This window comes from Melospiza georgiana, chromosome 5 (assembly GCF_028018845.1).
Source record: "Melospiza georgiana isolate bMelGeo1 chromosome 5, bMelGeo1.pri, whole genome shotgun sequence".
NCBI classification, from domain to species: Eukaryota; Metazoa; Chordata; class Aves; order Passeriformes; family Passerellidae; genus Melospiza; species Melospiza georgiana.
In genome coordinates, this window is record NC_080434.1 from 48,987,469 (window position 1) to 49,005,332 (window position 17,864).

The window sequence follows — 17,864 nt, forward strand, 5'->3', positions numbered from 1 at the left end:
GAAAGTAGATGCAGAACACCTTTAAGTGAGTGTATTCCTTGTGTCTTCTGCTGCCATTAAATTTCTCCAAATGTTATGAAGGGTGTGCCTCTTTCAAGGTAGAAAGGAAAGTCTGTAAGTGTGCGTGCTTGATATCAGCAAAGGGAGCAGTGTTGAGAAATGAACCAAACCACGGCGAAGTTCTTAGCTGAACACCATTGTCAGTGAAGAGGAGGTGTTGAGCACAGCTCACCAACCCCCCAGCATGGCAACATGAGGGAAGAGCAGCATCAACAGGGCCTCTTAAGCACTGCTAGCCCCAGACCTTAGAGAACCAGAAGTCAGCCCCACAGGGCTCATGAGAAGTCTCAGTTTTACTTACCTGCCTGCAGGATTTTGGGTTCTTTATGCAGTACTTGTAAACCATCCAGGTCAAATTTTCAGGTTTTTCCTGGCACTATACAATCCAGAGACTTTGCAACCTTTCCTTTCCTCCTTTTAAAGAAAAATGAGGCTCCTCCTCCTCTGGTGCAAGCCAGGCACCAGGAAGGCAGGGAGAAAATCACTAGAGCTGTTGCCAATGGCTTCACTGCGGCTTCCATGGAATATTTAAGTCACTCCCCAGGTATCTGCCCATGACTCATAAACTTCTGGGATTAGTAGACATGTAATGACTGGGAACAATGAAGCCTTCCAAGAAAGCAGTTTTTTGGTGCATCTTCTCTCTTGTTCCTTCTGGGAGCAGTTGCCAGCAGCAGGATGCAGCTGTCTTAAAACCAATAGGCAGAGCAGCAGGCTCAGCCTGAAAGCAGGAATCTGAAGGAGACTGCAATTGGGAGCATCCAGCCTTCCTCCCCTCTCCATCTGAGCTACGGCAGCCCCCGCAGACTTCCCCTCCTCAGCCCCCTGCCCCTCTCTGCCCTGCCTGTCACTTCTGAGTGCTGCAGGAAGTGTGCAACTGTTGCTCGTGGCAACCAAAAATTTTTGACACACTTTGTATTAAATGTGGGAGCCCTGACAGGGAAAGGCAAGATACAGGGCAGTGTCTTCCCAGGTTCCTCCCCACAACCTTGGCTGCCATGTCCTTCACCTCATTGAAAGAGAGACACATTTGTATTGCTTTTAGGAACATCTGCATGAAGAGGGTTTTCTTATCTTCTTTTTCTGGAGATGCCCATTTTAGAGACAGAAATCAGGAGATCTCTTCGATTTCCCACTTTGTCAATGAGGACATGACTACAACTTGTCCTGATGGCCCTGGCTGCAGATGTGACATGGGTCAGTGATGTGTCAAATTATATGAGTGTGTGTGCCAGGAAAGTATTGGGGTCAGATGAGAAAGAAGACATGAAGGCACATGAATCCTCTAGTGCTTTCTTGGTGACAACACTTTTTTGCCCCAGATTGCAGTTCCTGCAGTAAATGCTTCCACAAACACTGAGAGGACCCCTTAAATATAAAGCTCACAGTTTACCTCCTTAAACATCCATGTGTCAATCACTATAATCCATATAAATCTTATTGCAATCAGTAATAGCAATATATACATGTGTGTATATATATATATATTTATATTTGGTACTCAAAGGATTTTCTAGTCTTATTCCAAGCAATCAAGGACATATGTGTTAAAATAACCATGGTACTGTAGAGCAGTCTTGTAAATACCATATGTCAGAGGAAAAAATACACAGCTAAATGCATGTCGGCATCAGCTCCTGCAGTTTCGTAGGAGTTCTGGCCATGGAAGTGAAGCAAAGCTGGGCCAGCTGGAGGTTCAATTTTACACAGAGCTTATGCTGTGCTCTGAAAAGACAGGTGAGGATGTGACTAGAAAAATGACCTGGGACACAGCAAACTGGAATTAAGCTCATGTTCTGCTGCAAATTTCTTATATTGGAAGCTGTTACATTTCATGCATTGTGTTGCATTGCCACTTTTTGTGTCTCTATTCCCAGAGAAACAGAAATAACAGAACTTTCTTGTATCTAGTCCTTACTTAGTCTTGTTTATCTAGACTGTAAGTTCTTTAGAGAGGCAAGTGCGTAGGTAAAAACTTTGTGATCAGATACTGAAATAGGAACCTGGAAAAAAAATTTCGAGAACTACATCGGGAAAGGGAACTATGGGGAAGCTGGAACGGGAAGAAGACCCAGAAAGAGCTTATTATCTTAGTGTTCCCAGAGCAGAACTTAGGTTTCAATCAATAGACCCAAAATCTATATTCCTTAACCATAAGCACATCACTAGAGGTGTAGTCAAGGCCCACAATATCCTGGTATCCTCCCTGATTGAAAACTCTTCCCTGAACAGGTAGTACAGACTTTCCCTGAACTCCAGATCAAAGCTTTGATAAAGCTAAGGCATGCAGGTTTCCATGATCTCTGTAATCAGTGTGGATGTTGGAGAAGAAGGGAATGAAAGACCCTTTAGTTTGTACAGTAAATGTATCTGTATATTTTCTTGGTCATTTGCCAAAAAAGGGATTGAAGGTATGCATTTTCCAAACAATGCATCCTCAACCCCTGATTTTTCAAAAGGATGTATGTGAAAACAAGTTGTTGGTTCAAGATTGTAAGAAACTCTACTGATATGGATAGAAACTAAAAAATCCAAGAAATCAATGACTTACCTATTTAGATAAAGAAACATTGAAATACTTGGCAGTGATCCCAGTTTTATCTTCTCTTTTCTAAGAGTTACAGGTTTTTAACTATGCAACATATAGCTGAGCATTAAAGATTTTCACGGCCTTTTAAATCCTAGCTTGTCTGTCTTCATGGATTTGATGCCAAAACTGAATCAGGTAAAAAAATCAGCTGAATAATTAAATCTGCTGGGGGAAAGAATGGAACCTGTGATTTGCCTATATAACCTGTAGTGTTGATAGAGCCTATGGTTTACAAAGGGGGGGAAAAGCAGCAAAACCAAAAAGTACAAACCCTGTAAAGGTTAGATAATGATTAACACAAGAAAATAACTGACTTCCTTTTTATTTCCACTTAATCTGATGGCAAAGTAGAAATGGGAAGGGTGATAAGAAAACCTGCTTCTCTGTGTTGTAACAAATAAAAAAATTATTAAGCTGTACTTAAGATCCATAGCTCTGGATAAACCTTCTTTTGAGGCTTGGCCAGAATGTCTGCTTCATCAAAAATCATTAGTAGGATACATCAGTAGAGGGACAGAAAAAAAAATTCTATTTAAAAAATTCAAGTGCTTTCTGAGCATATGGAGCCTGGCAAAAATAGTCCCCTTCTTACAATAGTCCCCGATGGGTGAGATTTCTTCAGAGAAATCTTGGAAGAATTGATGGTAAAAGCTGGAGAAGCTGGGAAAATGCTGAATTCAGCAAACACTTTTGGGGACCATCAATCCAGCCTGTGACCACTAAATCCTTCTTGGAGTCATCAAGTTATTTTAGAGAGATGATATAACCCAGATACTCTGTGAAGAGATCAAAGACCATTTGAAGCAGTACTTTTCAAAACAGCATACATCTGCTGGTGACGAAGAAGAACCTCTGGAGTTTCTGTGTGTTTATGCTACAAATACATTACCAAAAAAAACCCCAGAATAGCTCTTAAATTGTAATTGAGAAAACATTGAAATTTACCAGGGCAATGCATACATCAGAAGTAATAAACACTCAGAGGGGCTATATGTGGCTTACAGGAATGTTTACTGTTATTTTGAACTGCTTTAAGTTCCTTTTTCTTTCAAGTCTAGTTTTGTAAATGCTTCATTAATCTACAAATGATTCAGTTTTTCAGATATCAAGGACAACATTCTGGTTTTGGTATTAATCTGATGGATTTCTTGATAATCATTGCTGGATTTAAGGGAGATTATAAAAACTCATGAATTTGAGATGTTTTAGAATTAATTTTCTAAATTTATACAAAGTGAATTTATACAAAGTGAATTTTCATTAGTTTGAGCACCTGTTGGGAGTAAATGCAGTCCTGTGGCACCCAGATACTGCATCAATACAACCCAAGGCAGGCTGGGTATGACAGGAGGGCACTATGTCTACATTTTCTTAGAAAAAACAACATGAGCGTCCTTTTAGAAGCCATGAGTATTTCTTGCCCTTGCATGGTATGTCCACAAATCTTGTAACCTGATGTTACTTTTACTTCAGTTACTTCAGTTACCTCACTGAAGTACCTGTACTGAAGAGACAAAAAGTATCAATAATGTTGTTCTTTGTTCTGAAGAACTTGGAAATCATTCAAAGACCAGCTCAGTTCCTAGAATTGATGAAAGGGAGAATTTATTTGATTTCTAGCTGTAGCAGAACTACTGACTCCAGGCATGGCTTTAGAGGGTTCTGTGATAGCATTTCTCACAACGTTCATGTGGTGAGATCATTACTGGTGAATACCACTAGATTTTCTATTTCAGCTCACCCAGGTGTCTACACATATCCAGAAGGTATTAAAACAATCTAAACCCAAGGGTGTCCCAGCTCTGCCTGGGTGTTCGTTGTCTTCCTCAGCAGCTGCAGTAAGTGACAGTGCCGTAGAGCCATGTTTTGCTCCAAGTTTGTGACTAACCAGCAGGATTCTGCCCAGTTCTCAATTACCCTCTATTGCCCTGACTTTCATTTTTTGAGTTTCACTTCTGTCAGCAAAATTTAACTGATGTATCCCTATATAAGATAATCTCAGTAGGAAATATTTTCAATATTCTGCAATAAGGGTCTACTTTTTATTTCAAGGGAGAAAAACTTGACACTCTCTTTACTGGAGGTGAGTTCTCAGTATCCCCCTGGCATAGACCATGCTAGAGCAGAAGGTTGATCCAGAGAAACAAATCACAACACTTTACAGAAGATCCCAAGTGGCTGATTAACCCAGAGAAATTTATCTGACTCTGGTGAAATTAGACTTCTGAAGAGCTGTTCATCCATCCTTCTGTTGCTCCTGATCAGATTGATAACGGAGACAGAGCAGTGGACTCTCTCTGTTGTGCTGGTTTTCACCTGTGTGTGGAGTTAAACAGAGCCTCATCAAAAGAGCTGAAGTGACCTTGGTGTGACATCACACCGTCTGTGCTGTCCAGGTTTGTAAATACTGCACAGGGCGTGTACGCCATCCATAGGCAGGCGGCCCCTCGGTGACGTTTTGGCAGCACATTTGTCATTCCACTAAGGCAGTCAGATCAGAATCCTGTAAAGCAGTCAGGAGATGAGGATCCTTGTCAAAATCTCAGGAAGCAGACTAGTAATCTGCAGAGGCCTGAATAGGGCTTTTAAAATTGGAAGCAGAACTGACTGCCTAGACAGAGTTTTTGAAAGATAAACAGCGTCAGCAGGCTAAATGGATTTCAAGCACATCTTTAATTGTTTTTCAAGCGAATCAGCAAAGGGGACCCTAGCTGGAGCAAGCTCTGAAGTACAGTCAGGAAGATTTCAAATGTACAGTGGTTTTGAAGATGATCAGGCATTTCAGTGCTAAAAGATACTGTAGTAAGTAATGAAGAAAGACATTTCACGGTCGGCATTGAGAGTAAAAGACATGTAGTCATTGGGTCAATTACAATACCTGCCCTATGTGCATGATGAATTTCACCACCCTCATTAAAATTGACATGCACACTGATTTTCAAACCTCAAAGATTGTCTCTGCAGCACACTTGATCAGAAGAACAAGTTTTTTATTGCCAATATTTACTGCGTGTGGAACACACCCCATTCTCTTCCTTTCCCCCACTCTTCCCCCCACCCAACCATCCCAATAGCTTGTGACAGACTAACAACACTTCTGAGTGGATTTTACTGTAATTCTTCAGAATCCCTTGGACCTTGCATAATGGAATTTTTTTGGGTCACCAAATCATGTTTCCTAATTATAGGAATGATAAGAAAAGAAAAAAGAAAAAACCCATCAGATATAATGTGAAACGATTCCCTTATTCTGGCTTTTTTTGCTTTTAGAAACCTGGGATAACCCACTCGCTTCCATCTGTTTTGGGCGCGCTCTGTTTTAACCTTGAAGTCAAAGCTTTCCTTCACCTCCTCTTCCTACCTCTCTCCTGCCAGCTCCTCTCCCGCCGGAGCGGAGAGACCCTCCTGCCCCCAAGCCCTCCTCGCTGGGGAATCATTCTCCCCCGCCCGCCCCCGCTCTCGGGTTTGTTCCCCTCGCGGGGAGCAGAGGCGATCGGGACGAGCGGGGGCTCCGCCAGCGCGGGCACCCCCGCGACGCCCCCGGCCGCCGTTCCCGCGCCGTCACGCACCCCCGCACCCCCGCACCCCCGCACCGCCGCCCGAGGCAGCGGCGGCCGCCGGCCGGGCCGCGAGGGGAGCGCGGGGCGGAGCGCGGGGCCGCGGGCGGGGCGGGGCGGGGGCGGGCGCGGGGGGAGCGGCGGGCCCGGCGCCTGTTGCCCCGAGAGAGTTAACGGCGCGGGGAAACTCGCTCGCCGCTCCTCCGCCCGTGCCGGGCGCTTGGCAACCGGGGCGCCGCGCATGTGGGACCGCCGGGGGCCGCCGCCCCCCCGCCGGGCCCCGCGTCCCCCTCCCCGCCCCGGACAAGGCGTTTAACGTGCCCAGGCGTGAAGTATGGCATGCAAAGATGGTTTCTGCCAAGGAGCCAGCCATCGCCATGTCCTCGGGTCTCTCCATCGCCCTCCTGCACTGCCTGTGCCTGGCGACCTGGTGAGTAGCCCGGCGGCGGCGGGGGACCCGGGCGGCCGGTCCGGTGCCGCCGCTCCCTCGGGCTCCGGCGGCTCCGCTCACCCGCTCCCTCTTTGCCTCGCAGTCTCACCGGGCCGCCAGGGCAGACCAAAAAAGAGGAGAAATTGTGGCCGGAGAATTTTACCAACATCCTGAACAGCCTCCTGGATGGCTATGACAACCGGCTGCGACCGGGATTCGGGGGTACGGTGGCGGCGCGGTGCCGGCGGCGGGCGGGGGGTCGCTGGGCTGGGGCGGGGGACGCGGCGCTCACCGCTCGGACCGACCCGCTGCCGACCGAAAACGGTGGGGGTGTGTCCCCATCCGTGCTGCGGGGTCCGAACCCTCCGGGAGGGGCCGGCGGCGAGGCAGAGGGTGGCCCGAAAGCCCGGGGGGTGCTGCGCAGTCCCGGCCGCGGGGGCCCCGCTGGGGCGGTCCCGGCCTCAGCCCCCGCTTTGCTGCTCTGCCCACATCCCGGCATCGGGCGGCTGCTGCTGCGCTGGAGGAAAAAATAAGCGCTGAGGCTGGTGCGCGTTGGTTTGGTGGGGACGGAGTGACCGGTCTAACACCCGTATTCCTCTCGGTCTTGGCGGGTTTTGACCCGTAAATGCCACGATCGGGTCCTAAAAGAAACAAGTGTACTTTTGGCAGCCTAGGAGGTTAGGTCTGATGGATTCTGTTCCCCTAGTTAGGGAAAATCAGAGCTCAGGTGCCAGTTCTTTACCACAGTTGCTGAAATTCCAGGTTTGATTTAGAAGTCGTAGACTTGATGGCTGTATAGGAATTAGACGTGGCGGGGTTTTAAATTTGCCTTCACCTGTGCTCTGCGTGTGGGGGTTTTGGGCCTCTTCCTTTCCCCAGGCTGTAAAGATGCAGTTTTGTGGTGCTGAAGAAGCAGCCAGACTTGCTGTTCTTTATGATTTTGATGTTTTTGTGCAGGGTCTTGGAACCAAAAATCATTAAGATCCAGGCAAAATAAAAGTTTATTTTGTAATCTGGAAAGAAGGTATTAAAAACGCAAATTTGAAACTAAAAGTAATATTAAAATATTTATTAAAAAATGCTACAGACCTTTTCATGATGCTCAGAGCTGTAATGAGGTTTTTATAGGCTGCTTCCAATACAGGATTGAATGAGATCCTTGCGTAGGTTTATGTTGCAAAATACTTTCTTCCTCCTCTGAAAGTACCTTCTCCATACATGTGATCCATCCACACTGACATGTATGCCAGCACATTCCCCACATGCCATATGCAGTGCTCTCACATGCATGATTGTGATTGTCAAAGGACAGCGCCTGGCACCCATGGACCACTCTCATTATTTTGAGTGTGTGGAATAAATGAGGCCTTCTTAAGTTAGCTTACACATCAAGTGAGAAGGAAGCTAAATTTATTAACACCCGGAGGAGTCATTGGGAACTGATAGTCTTTTGCAATTTAGTCTTTGTGGAGAGGTTACAGACACTTCTGCACGCGTACAAGAGATGTGCTAAGTTTGGCATCATTTTAGGTTGAATGCCAAGTAATTAGTCATCTAGAAAAGATGCTTTATGAGCATTATCAGATTTCCAAAATTAAACAACCACTAAATATGTAATATATGGTGATTTTTATTTTAATACAGTTGTCCTTTGCCAGATGTTTTGCAAGAGTAGGTATTTTTCCCCTGTCAGTGTGGAAGACTTTCAGAAAACGCGATCAAGGAGAAAAAGTTCATTGTATCTTCTTGAACTTTCACATTGGGAATATTGAAGTAAATGAGAGAGGGAAGCAAAACCTCAGATTTCAGCCTGGGGAAAACATCTCTGGGCCAATATTTCACAAAATGGATATTATTTTGCTTCTTCCTTCCTCATAACCATCTCTATGGCTAACATTTAACCACTCATCTTTGAGTTTTGAACTTTTAAGTAAAACATGGAGGAAAATGCTTTGGTTTTAAAAATGATGCTTGCCTCCCTAGCTCCTTACAGTGAAAATTATCTACACCCGATTTGAGAAGAACAACTTTGGATTAAAAAAAACCAAAAGCAAAACCAACCAAAGAAAGAAATTTCTGTAACTGATCAGATTTCACTTTTTGACATTGCTCAGAGTAATAACTACAGACCATTTATTCAAATAGAGAATACAAAAATCAACTTTTACCTTTATTTTGGGGCTTTTTCCTGATAAATCTTTATCAGAAGTGGGATTTGTAGCTCGAAAGTGGGTCACTCACTAGTTTATAGCATTGCAAACAAAATGTCAGAGGGGATGGGAATATTCAGAGATGGAAAGTGTAGTGTGTTTTGGGAATGTTAAAGCTACATCACCTTCTGATGAACAGCAGAATACTTATTTTTGTTTTCTTCTTGAAGCTGATTCACTATCTAGTTTTCACAGGGCCTGAAATGAAAGGAAGGTTTTATTTTAAGAACAAAAGGCCTCACAGAGAACTAACTGATGCTGATTTTAAACTTCATATTGATGAAAATATTTCTAATTCTGGCACAAATTATGTTTAAAATCAGACTTGGGGAGGTGGCCAAATTCTGAATTTTGCTGGCATGTTACAGCATTACCACAAATAAAAATACATGAAGATAATTCACACGCGGAGCAAAGTAGAAAATGTTTGATTTTGGAAATTGCCTACAACTGGATCAATATTCTCCATACTATCATTAATTTGCACAATTTTTGGTAGTTTTGGAGGAGAAGTCAGATTGCCTCAGCATGCTTACAAATGTCGACGTGGTCTCCCAGGAGAGTTGTGAACACCAGTGGAGTATGTGGAAGCTTCTGTTGGTGGTAGATATGCATTGACACCTTGAACCATAAGTTCACTTAATTAAATGAATTTAATAAACTTAAAAAGTTGCTGTCACCTTAAGATGCACTGCGAAGTTTGGTAATGTGAGAAACAAAACCAGATGTGTTTATTAAAAAGGTTACTAAAAGACCATTTAGGTGAAAGTTCAATTAAGCTGAGGCAGGGGGAGAATCTAACTCTCTAGATTTGCTACTCTTTAGTAGCAAAGAAATGTCACCTAGCAATTGAATGAAATAAAGCAGAATGGGCAGTTTCATGTAGGAAAAGAAAAAAGCCCTGCAACTGCTGTCAGGAAGACTTTAAATGCATAAGAGTTTTGAATTTGGGTAGATGGAAGATATTTAGAGACTAATGAGTAAAGTAATGCTGTATGATGTTTGAAAATAGTGTGATGGAAGTGAAGTTAGTTCATTTCCTACACTGTATGTTCTGTTATACCCTTATCCCGAATTTCTGCATGCAATTTATAATCCAAGTAGGTTTTGTGGTCAAAACCACTCTATAAAAACAGTGTTTTTACAGAAACTGCTTGTAGTGACATTAATTAAAATCATCTGCTGGAAAACTTCGAGCGTACTACCAGAGTACTATTTTGATTCAGCTGTAAAAGTTTGAAGTAGAAGCATTTCTAGGTAAACCCTGTCTACAGTTTTCATCTGCTTTTAAAATTTTGTATATTACATTAAATTTCAGAAGCTTTATTTTCTCTGGAAATCACCTTATTTTCTGGTCGTTAGTTTCAAACTGACAGTAGAAGTCCAAAGTCTTTGAAAGGAGCCTTATTCACTTGAAGTAAAAAGCCTGGGTCTGATTTGCCATTTTAAACCCTTGCATGGTTTCAGACTTTACCTGAGTGACTCTTGACATTAGTAAGGGCCTGCAAGAGCTGATTCAAACCTGTATTGGATAGTAACTTTGAAAAATATGCTGATGTCTTTGAAATTGGCATGATACAGTACCTAATCACACTTAAACCTAGACTTAGAGATATAGGAAGGAATAAGGAGACTGAAGCTGATGAGAGTGACAAGACTGTGTGCTGCTGTGTATCTGCTAATTTTAATGAACTGTGCCTTTCAGACAACATCTGATCTCTGGTATCTTGCTTTTACTGGCCAGTTGTATGTCCAACCAAAGAAAATAAGTGGTGTGTGACTTGCCTCCTGCCCCAGGCTCTCAGGTTGGCTGTGGAACCTACTGACCACAAGCTGTGGCATCACCCACAGCCTGCTGCTGATGTGTTGAGGTGTGGTTGCCCATCAGCTGGTGAAAGATGGAGCCCTCTCCCTTCCTGAGTTCTGTTAATTTGTGTGAGGTAGAACCTGGCACAAGTTTTGAGTCTCACTATCGACTACTGGTGTTAGCTCTGTGGCTTTCTCTGTGGAAATTGCCACATCCGCTGCTGACTCCTGAATAGAAGGCATAGGACTGTGTTCATCCATTTCCCTTTTTCTTTTCTTCCTCCCTTTGTGTTCTTTCCCATGATCTTGTGATTGAGTGCAGCTCAGTAGTGCAGCTGAGTACTTGGTAGAATTAAATATATTGGCCATTGTCTCCCCTAGGAAGGATAGGAGAAGGATTCTGTGCCCCTTTAGTCTGTGTGTTCTTCAGCTGATGAACAGCATTTCTGAAGAGTTTCATTTCCTGTCTATGCAGGACTTTAGTCAGAAAATAAACACAGAATACATTTGAAGTGCAAAGGCAATTTTCTCTTTTTAGAGAAAATAAAAATATCTGCATGATTATTTGCTCTTACTAGGAACTCAGGCGTACCTTAAAGGTTCCATTGCTCAGCATAATAGATATTATAGTTTATTTTTACTATTTAGATTGCAAATGGACTTGAAGTGAGCATTGAAAAGGGAAGTGGGTCATTTTTTTTTCCCAGCAGTTGTCCATTCTTTCTCAGCTGGTGAAAGTTGATGACTCAAAGCTTAACAGGATATGGTGTTAGATACCTGTAGGTGACAGATTTGAATTTGGCCTCCGTTAGTAATGCTTGAAGTCATTACCATCTGTCTGTTGTTCAGTGATCTGTGTAAAATTAGCTGATATTCTTAGTCCAGTTCTTAGTAGACAGGTGTCCACATCATGAAAACTGGCACCAGTAGCAGGCTTATTGGCTGGCTCAGCAGAGATGTTTTGCTGATAAATAGGCAAAGAAATAGTAGTCTCCTAATTTCTGGAGGTGTACTTTTCCCTTTTCAGGTTCAGACATGCTGATGGATGAACATACATAGAGACAAAGGTTATTGCGTGCTGCTGTGTTTGTTGTATTGTAATTTGATAGAGAATGTAGCCCATGTGTTTGAGTTCTGCATTAATTTTTAAAAAATGCCCTATCTACTTCTGGCTTCTGAGCAGAATTCTTACATATAGCAGGTGACCTTAGCTGTTCTTTCTGATAGAATGAAACAAGAGAACATATTTCATATGATGGGGTTTTTTTTTCTTTTTTTCCTCACTTAAAAAATGTCAACCCTATTCAGGCAGCAAGAACTTGGACAGAGAAAACACCAAATCGTTCACACGTAGTTATATTTAAAAAAAAAATCTGTAGCAACTACTTTTTTTTTTTTTTTTAATGTAGCCGTAGGAACTGATGTAATATGATTTTATGTGGTTTATATATCCTGGGATTGATCTCATAATAGCACCAATAACTGCACAGCATAACTGCACTTTGTATGTTGAAACCTTTGTACAGGCTTGTTTGTTAATGTCTCCGTTTAGTTGCAGGACCCTTGATGGCAAAATTTGCAATATACAGAAAGCTTGTTCAGGATTTGAGTGTTTACATACAGCAGGGATCTCTGCAGTGACAGTTGCCTATGGAGACGCAGGGATAATGGAACCCTTTCACTGGGAGCTGTGCTGCAGTTCATCCCATATGTTGACATAAAATGCATGGGAGAGCTCTCTTGCACTCCTCTTCCCAGGGTTAGGGCCTGGCATCACTTCTTCAGCCCACATGTAACATCTATAACACTGAACTATTCTGGCTTTTTGCAGGGGTTGCTTTTAATCCTGCCTGAGCTTCTTTAAAGTATATTATCTTGCAAGCAGTGATTCAGACGTAACTGTTCCCACTGCAGTGTGTAGGACTCTCCTCCTATTTCATTGACACAAAAATACACACCAGTATGATATAAATAGTTCTTCAGCATTCCTGAAGATTTATGGTGGATAGATACTTTGTGAAGATCCATTGAGGGGTAAGCCCAAATGGTCATATTTAAAGTTAATTTGCCTTCTTACAACTCACTGCATTTTATTGCCAGTAATAGAGCGTTAAGGATTCTAATAGGATCTTCTGCTTGCAGAGCCTGAGTTGATTAAGTGGTGCAACACATTCGTTTTGGAGGGCTGCTTAAATCACCAGTAAAAGTAGGTTAGGTGACTACAGATCACCTCCTCGTTGACAGGAATTCCCACGATTAATAATAGTTTAAAAAAGAGGCAGCAGCATGACTCACTATTTATACCCCCGCTATTGTTACCAACTATGTTTTCTTCTAGAACAAGAAGAATAAGAGGTAGGTATTGGTGTCGCCAGAGATACTCCTGGGTTGGCATTAAGTACTGGGATGTGCTGGAAAATCCAAGATTTGTCACTTCACAACTGTTAAGGCCAGTGTAGGTGGAAGACGTGGAGCATGAAAGGGCTGCAATTGGAGAGAAAGCATAAAGGAGATAATCAGCTTCACTGTCTTTGCTCCTACCAGACACTGAACTGTTTGGCCAAGGCCAAAGGCTGCAAATCAAGGATTTGTATGTCTGTACTAGCTGGATAACTGTTATGATGTTTAAAGTATCTCTAGATACACATTCATCTGCCATTTTCTAGTGGAATAAGGTGTGATTTTCACATCTGTTTTGTTACTCTTCTGCCATCATGTTGGACAAGCAACTGAAATATATTTGTGGCCTCATAATTGTCTGAGAGTTCCTGCTTCCTTCTTTCTCATGGGTCATACTAATAAATATTTGAGGGTAGAATAGCAGTTACTGGAGAGTGAATTCAAACAATTCAAACATGGTTTTAGTCTTGTGCTGCTGCTGCAGTGTTTCTAAATAGCATTAACTTGTAGGCTTGGTGATTTGGAGATTAGCTTCTTGATATTAGCTTCCCCCTTTCTGAGAAACTTCAAAAACCAGTTGCAATGCCTATCGTCCATGAAGCTGTAAGCATTTAATAAAACAAAAGAAATCAATGTCTGAGTAGAAGCAGCTCATGCCTGTAGGAAAACCTTTGCTCAATTTGGTATGATTGTAAAATTACAGTGTTCTGTGAGCTAAAGAAAAGACTATACCTTCAGAGGAAAAGCACTTAAAGGTCTGGGATTTATTTAAGGACTATTCCTATTTAGTTTCTTAGAACTAACAAGTAAAGCAGTTCCTGAAAGGAATTCAGGCACTTGTCTCTGTTACTCAGTAAAAAGGGAGTACTGAATATTGAGCTCAGTTCCTGAAAGGGAATCCTTCAGGAACTGAGTGCAGTATTCAGTATTCTCTTATTATTGAGTAACAAAGACCAATTCCTGTATTTTGTTATTAAAGCTATGTGGGAAAATGAATTTTTCACTTCTGTAGAACTGATTGCAGAACTATTTCAAGATCAAATGAAATGAATATCTATCTATTTAAATCAACCCTGGATAAATTTTAAAAGTGTACTTATGGGAGATCAGTGGTAATTGAATCTCGTCTATTTCTACATGCAAGTATGACTGGGCTTTTCTCTGCTGTTTTCTAGCACTGTAGATAAATGTCTTCACTTCTAATCTCTTGGAGCTCTTCTGCTCTCCAGAAATCAATATATTCAGGAAATGTCATTGGACCATGTGGTTAGTAAAATGAGCGATCGTGGATTTCCCTGACTGATGAACACTTTATTATTTGGAGAAAGGGGAGCAGCTTCCATGTTCAGGCAGTAACCCATTGCAAAACAAATGGCCTGGTATGAAAGTGTGTAATCTGGAACTTGGTGGTTGCTTCTTAAAAGGCTCTTTGAGACAGACATGCCAAACTATACAACTTTCCAGGGATCTCTGAGCTACCAACTGTTGTACAGTGGAATTTCTACTTTTATTTTGAAAAAATGCCCTTCTGAGAAACTTAGCTTCCAGCAAAGTAATCTTTTTGACATTTAGATGAAAAATTCTTAGCTTTTCATCTCTAAATAATAGGCAAATTCTATAGTAAAAAAAATTTGCATGGTTCTCTTTTACTTTTTGTTCACAGCTTGAGACTTATTCTAGGTGCAAGAACTTCAATTTCCCTATTTTCCCATTGCTTACTTCTTTTTTTATCTTTTACCATTTGATTCAAAGTGACATCTGTGAAGACTGATTTTTTAGAATTTTTTTTCTTTTCAAGTGGGACATTCTTCTGCTGCTAACTCTGTTGAATCTTTCCTTCTTTCATTTTTAGATTGCAAATATTATGATAAAACCTGATTTATCAGACTTGAGCCACTTATCCTTTATAGTAATTTGAGTTGTAGGGGTTTAGAATCTGGTTGTGAATTTGTAGATGATGCATTTTGTTTTCAAACAGATACCGTTTGGTAAGACCTTTGGTAGATTTCTTTATCAAACTTATGATGTGAGTTAATTACCTGAATTAAACTGTTAGCTAATGCTTTGATCACAAAATCGTCGTAACAGCGGATCATGATTAGCAGCCTTCTAGATTATTACATTAGGAAGAGACCCAAATCCCAGTGAAATTAGTGCATGTTTTCTGTGGTTTAAGGGGAAATGTAGAGTGTACGGAAGAGCAAATGCCCATTTAAGACTTCAAGGTAGTAAAAGAAATAATACATTAAAATGAAACTGCTTTCTCTGGTGGTTGATTTGCCATAGGCAGTTGTGAGAGTGCAAAACCTCTGTTCAATGCACTGTTTTTGGCAGCGTCCTAAGTATCTTTGGTTCTTTCACGACAGACATTGTAGCAGAATGTGCATCTTGGTTCAAACCCTCAAAGGTACTTAGACCTCCAACTTTTATTTTGGATATTAGTATTAAAGCACTTAAGTACATCTCAGGAAGTGGATGCAGTTCTTGATCCTGCGATACTAAATTACTTGGTACATAGCATGCTAATGTCTGTTGCCCAGTTATTGCCTGTAGGTCCAAATATTAGCAATAAATGCTTTGAGGAAAGTGGATTTCTGGGATTCAGTGCTTGTTGTAAGGTAGAATGGTGTTTTCAGTGAGCCTTTTAATTTTTTGGCATCAGTTTTCTTAGCGCTTGAGTCAACTTTGGTTTTCTGAATGGGGATTTGCATGGCAATGCTGCTTTTGATTTACTTATGTGGTAAAGGTAATTGAGAAGTGCTTCTTATTTGAGACTTATGTGAATTGACCTCTGTTTGCATTTTGCTCTTGCTCGTCCACAGAACCCTGAAAGCGGTAACTGTTCACACACCAGGATCATTTATGGGAATTGTTGACCTGCAAAATTCAAATTTTCTTGCTCACTTCCTTTTCATACATTAGGTCCTGTTACTGAAGTCAAAACAGATATATATGTCACCAGTTTTGGACCTGTTTCTGATGTAGAAATGGTATGTATTTCTGGGATTAAAATGCTATTTCCTGGTTCTGAGAAACCATTAGCTGCAGTAGGAGTGGATGCTTCATCTGTACTGTTCTGTCAATCATGCAAATTAGGCAAGATTAGTAACAGCTTAATTTACAGGTTATAATTAGATACATAAGGCCTGATTCTGGTCACACTTTCAGTGGGTTTTGGCTGGCTTAAGAAATTCACTTCATGGGATTTAAAACAGATTTTCACGGCACAGAGGCAGAATCCAGCCTTGCAGGGAGTGTCCAAGTAAGTCTACTGTGGGGAAAATGTGTAATATCTTTGAAATTGCTTTTCATTTCTGAAACTTGTGGTATGCTCAGGTGAATAGTAATGACATCACTTCAAAAATACTTGTTGACGTTTTCATTTCAGATGAATGCCCTTTGCTGATCTTTGTGCTCCTTTAAGCATCACTCTCAGCAAATGTTTGTCTGAAAAGAGTTTTCACAAGTATATTCAGAAATTAAATGTCCAAGTCACATGCATGAAACAGTAACAGAGGAGAAATATTACATTTGCATGTTCTGTTATTTGTGGCTGAACGGCTTTTGATTTCAAGGTCAAATCCAGCAAAACTCTCATCAACTTCTCAAATACAGTGATGCACCCTTAAATCATGAAGCAGTTGATCTTTTTATAACATAATCAAGAAATCCCATGGAAACAATGCAGCCATATGTGTTGAACTGAACTTCTTCATGGAAAAAGCAGTTTCAGGGTAGTAATTTTCTTCCCATATAGTGCTGTTGTTCACTTTGTGTTGCACCTGATTTAATTTTGTTATATGGAAAGGTATGTGATAGTAAGGTATTTTTTTCCAGAGCTACAGTTGTGACAGCACTCGAATGTTGAAATGCATCTTACCCCTTTTTTGATTATCACGTGCAGGATGATGCTTTTCAGAGTGACAAGGGGTACAAGAATGTGGTCCCAAGGAAATCTAGTAATAAGTGCCTCAAATCTGCAGTGAGGGCTGCACGTCATCTCTCAGGTTTCATTTTCAGGGGAAGTTATTAGTTGTACTGGAGCATATATCTAGGCAGAAGTGACAACATGGACTGAAGATGGGTAAGGAACTTGAAAAAGGAAAGTTTATTTCCCCTTTCTTCATTAAGGATGATTTAGGAGGCTATTTAGGGATGCAGGAATTGTTTCTGGAATACTCTTCAGTTAATATATCCATTAGTGACCCAATGTAATCTGAATGTGGCTGCACTCATAAAACTTGCTGCAACAGTGACGCGTGCTATGGTCTCAGTACAGGGGAGGTCAGAACGTCTTTTTAGTTGCTTTTGTACCCATTTTCATTTTATGAATGGCTTTCATTTAATGAAAATGGTTGAGATCTTATATTACAAAATCTGTCAGGTAGAAGCTAATAACAGAAACTGCTACTTATGAGTTATGAATTTGCCAGCAAGAAATGACACTAGAGGAGACACTTTTCATGGATTGACTGTAAATCACAGTGGAGGATACAGTTGTGGAAAAGAAGATATGCAATCCTAAGATGCATTACTAGTAGTCATGCCTCCTGCCAATGCAAACAGTTACGGTTTTACAAGTAATTTCAATGGAGACATTATGCAGAAAAATTTGAAATCTAGTCAGAAAACATTGTTTGGCTTAACAACAAAATCAAAACTGTAAGTTAGAAAGGACTTAAACGTGACCTTTTTCATTGCCACATGGAAGCTTTTTTATGAAATGCTTTAGCTTCCTGGGATGAGAAATGCATTCTTTCATCCATTCATTCACATTTGATTTCTCATGATGTGCCTCTGTCTGCCATTCT

At 41.4% G+C, this 17,864-nt stretch overlaps 1 protein-coding gene across 1 annotated transcript in view; it reads left to right on the plus strand.

Moving 5' to 3' along the window:
* The first annotated feature begins 6,495 nt into the window (after positions 1-6,495).
* GABRA4 (gamma-aminobutyric acid type A receptor subunit alpha4) overlaps positions 6,496-17,864 on the plus strand; it is a 36,471-nt gene continuing 25,102 nt past the window's right edge. Inside the window, exons 1-3 of the mRNA XM_058025133.1 lie at positions 6,496-6,637; positions 6,741-6,859; positions 15,976-16,043. Coding sequence (XP_057881116.1) covers positions 6,555-6,637; positions 6,741-6,859; positions 15,976-16,043 — 270 coding nt within the window. The 5' untranslated portion in view covers positions 6,496-6,554. The remainder of the gene's footprint in view (positions 6,638-6,740; positions 6,860-15,975; positions 16,044-17,864) is intronic.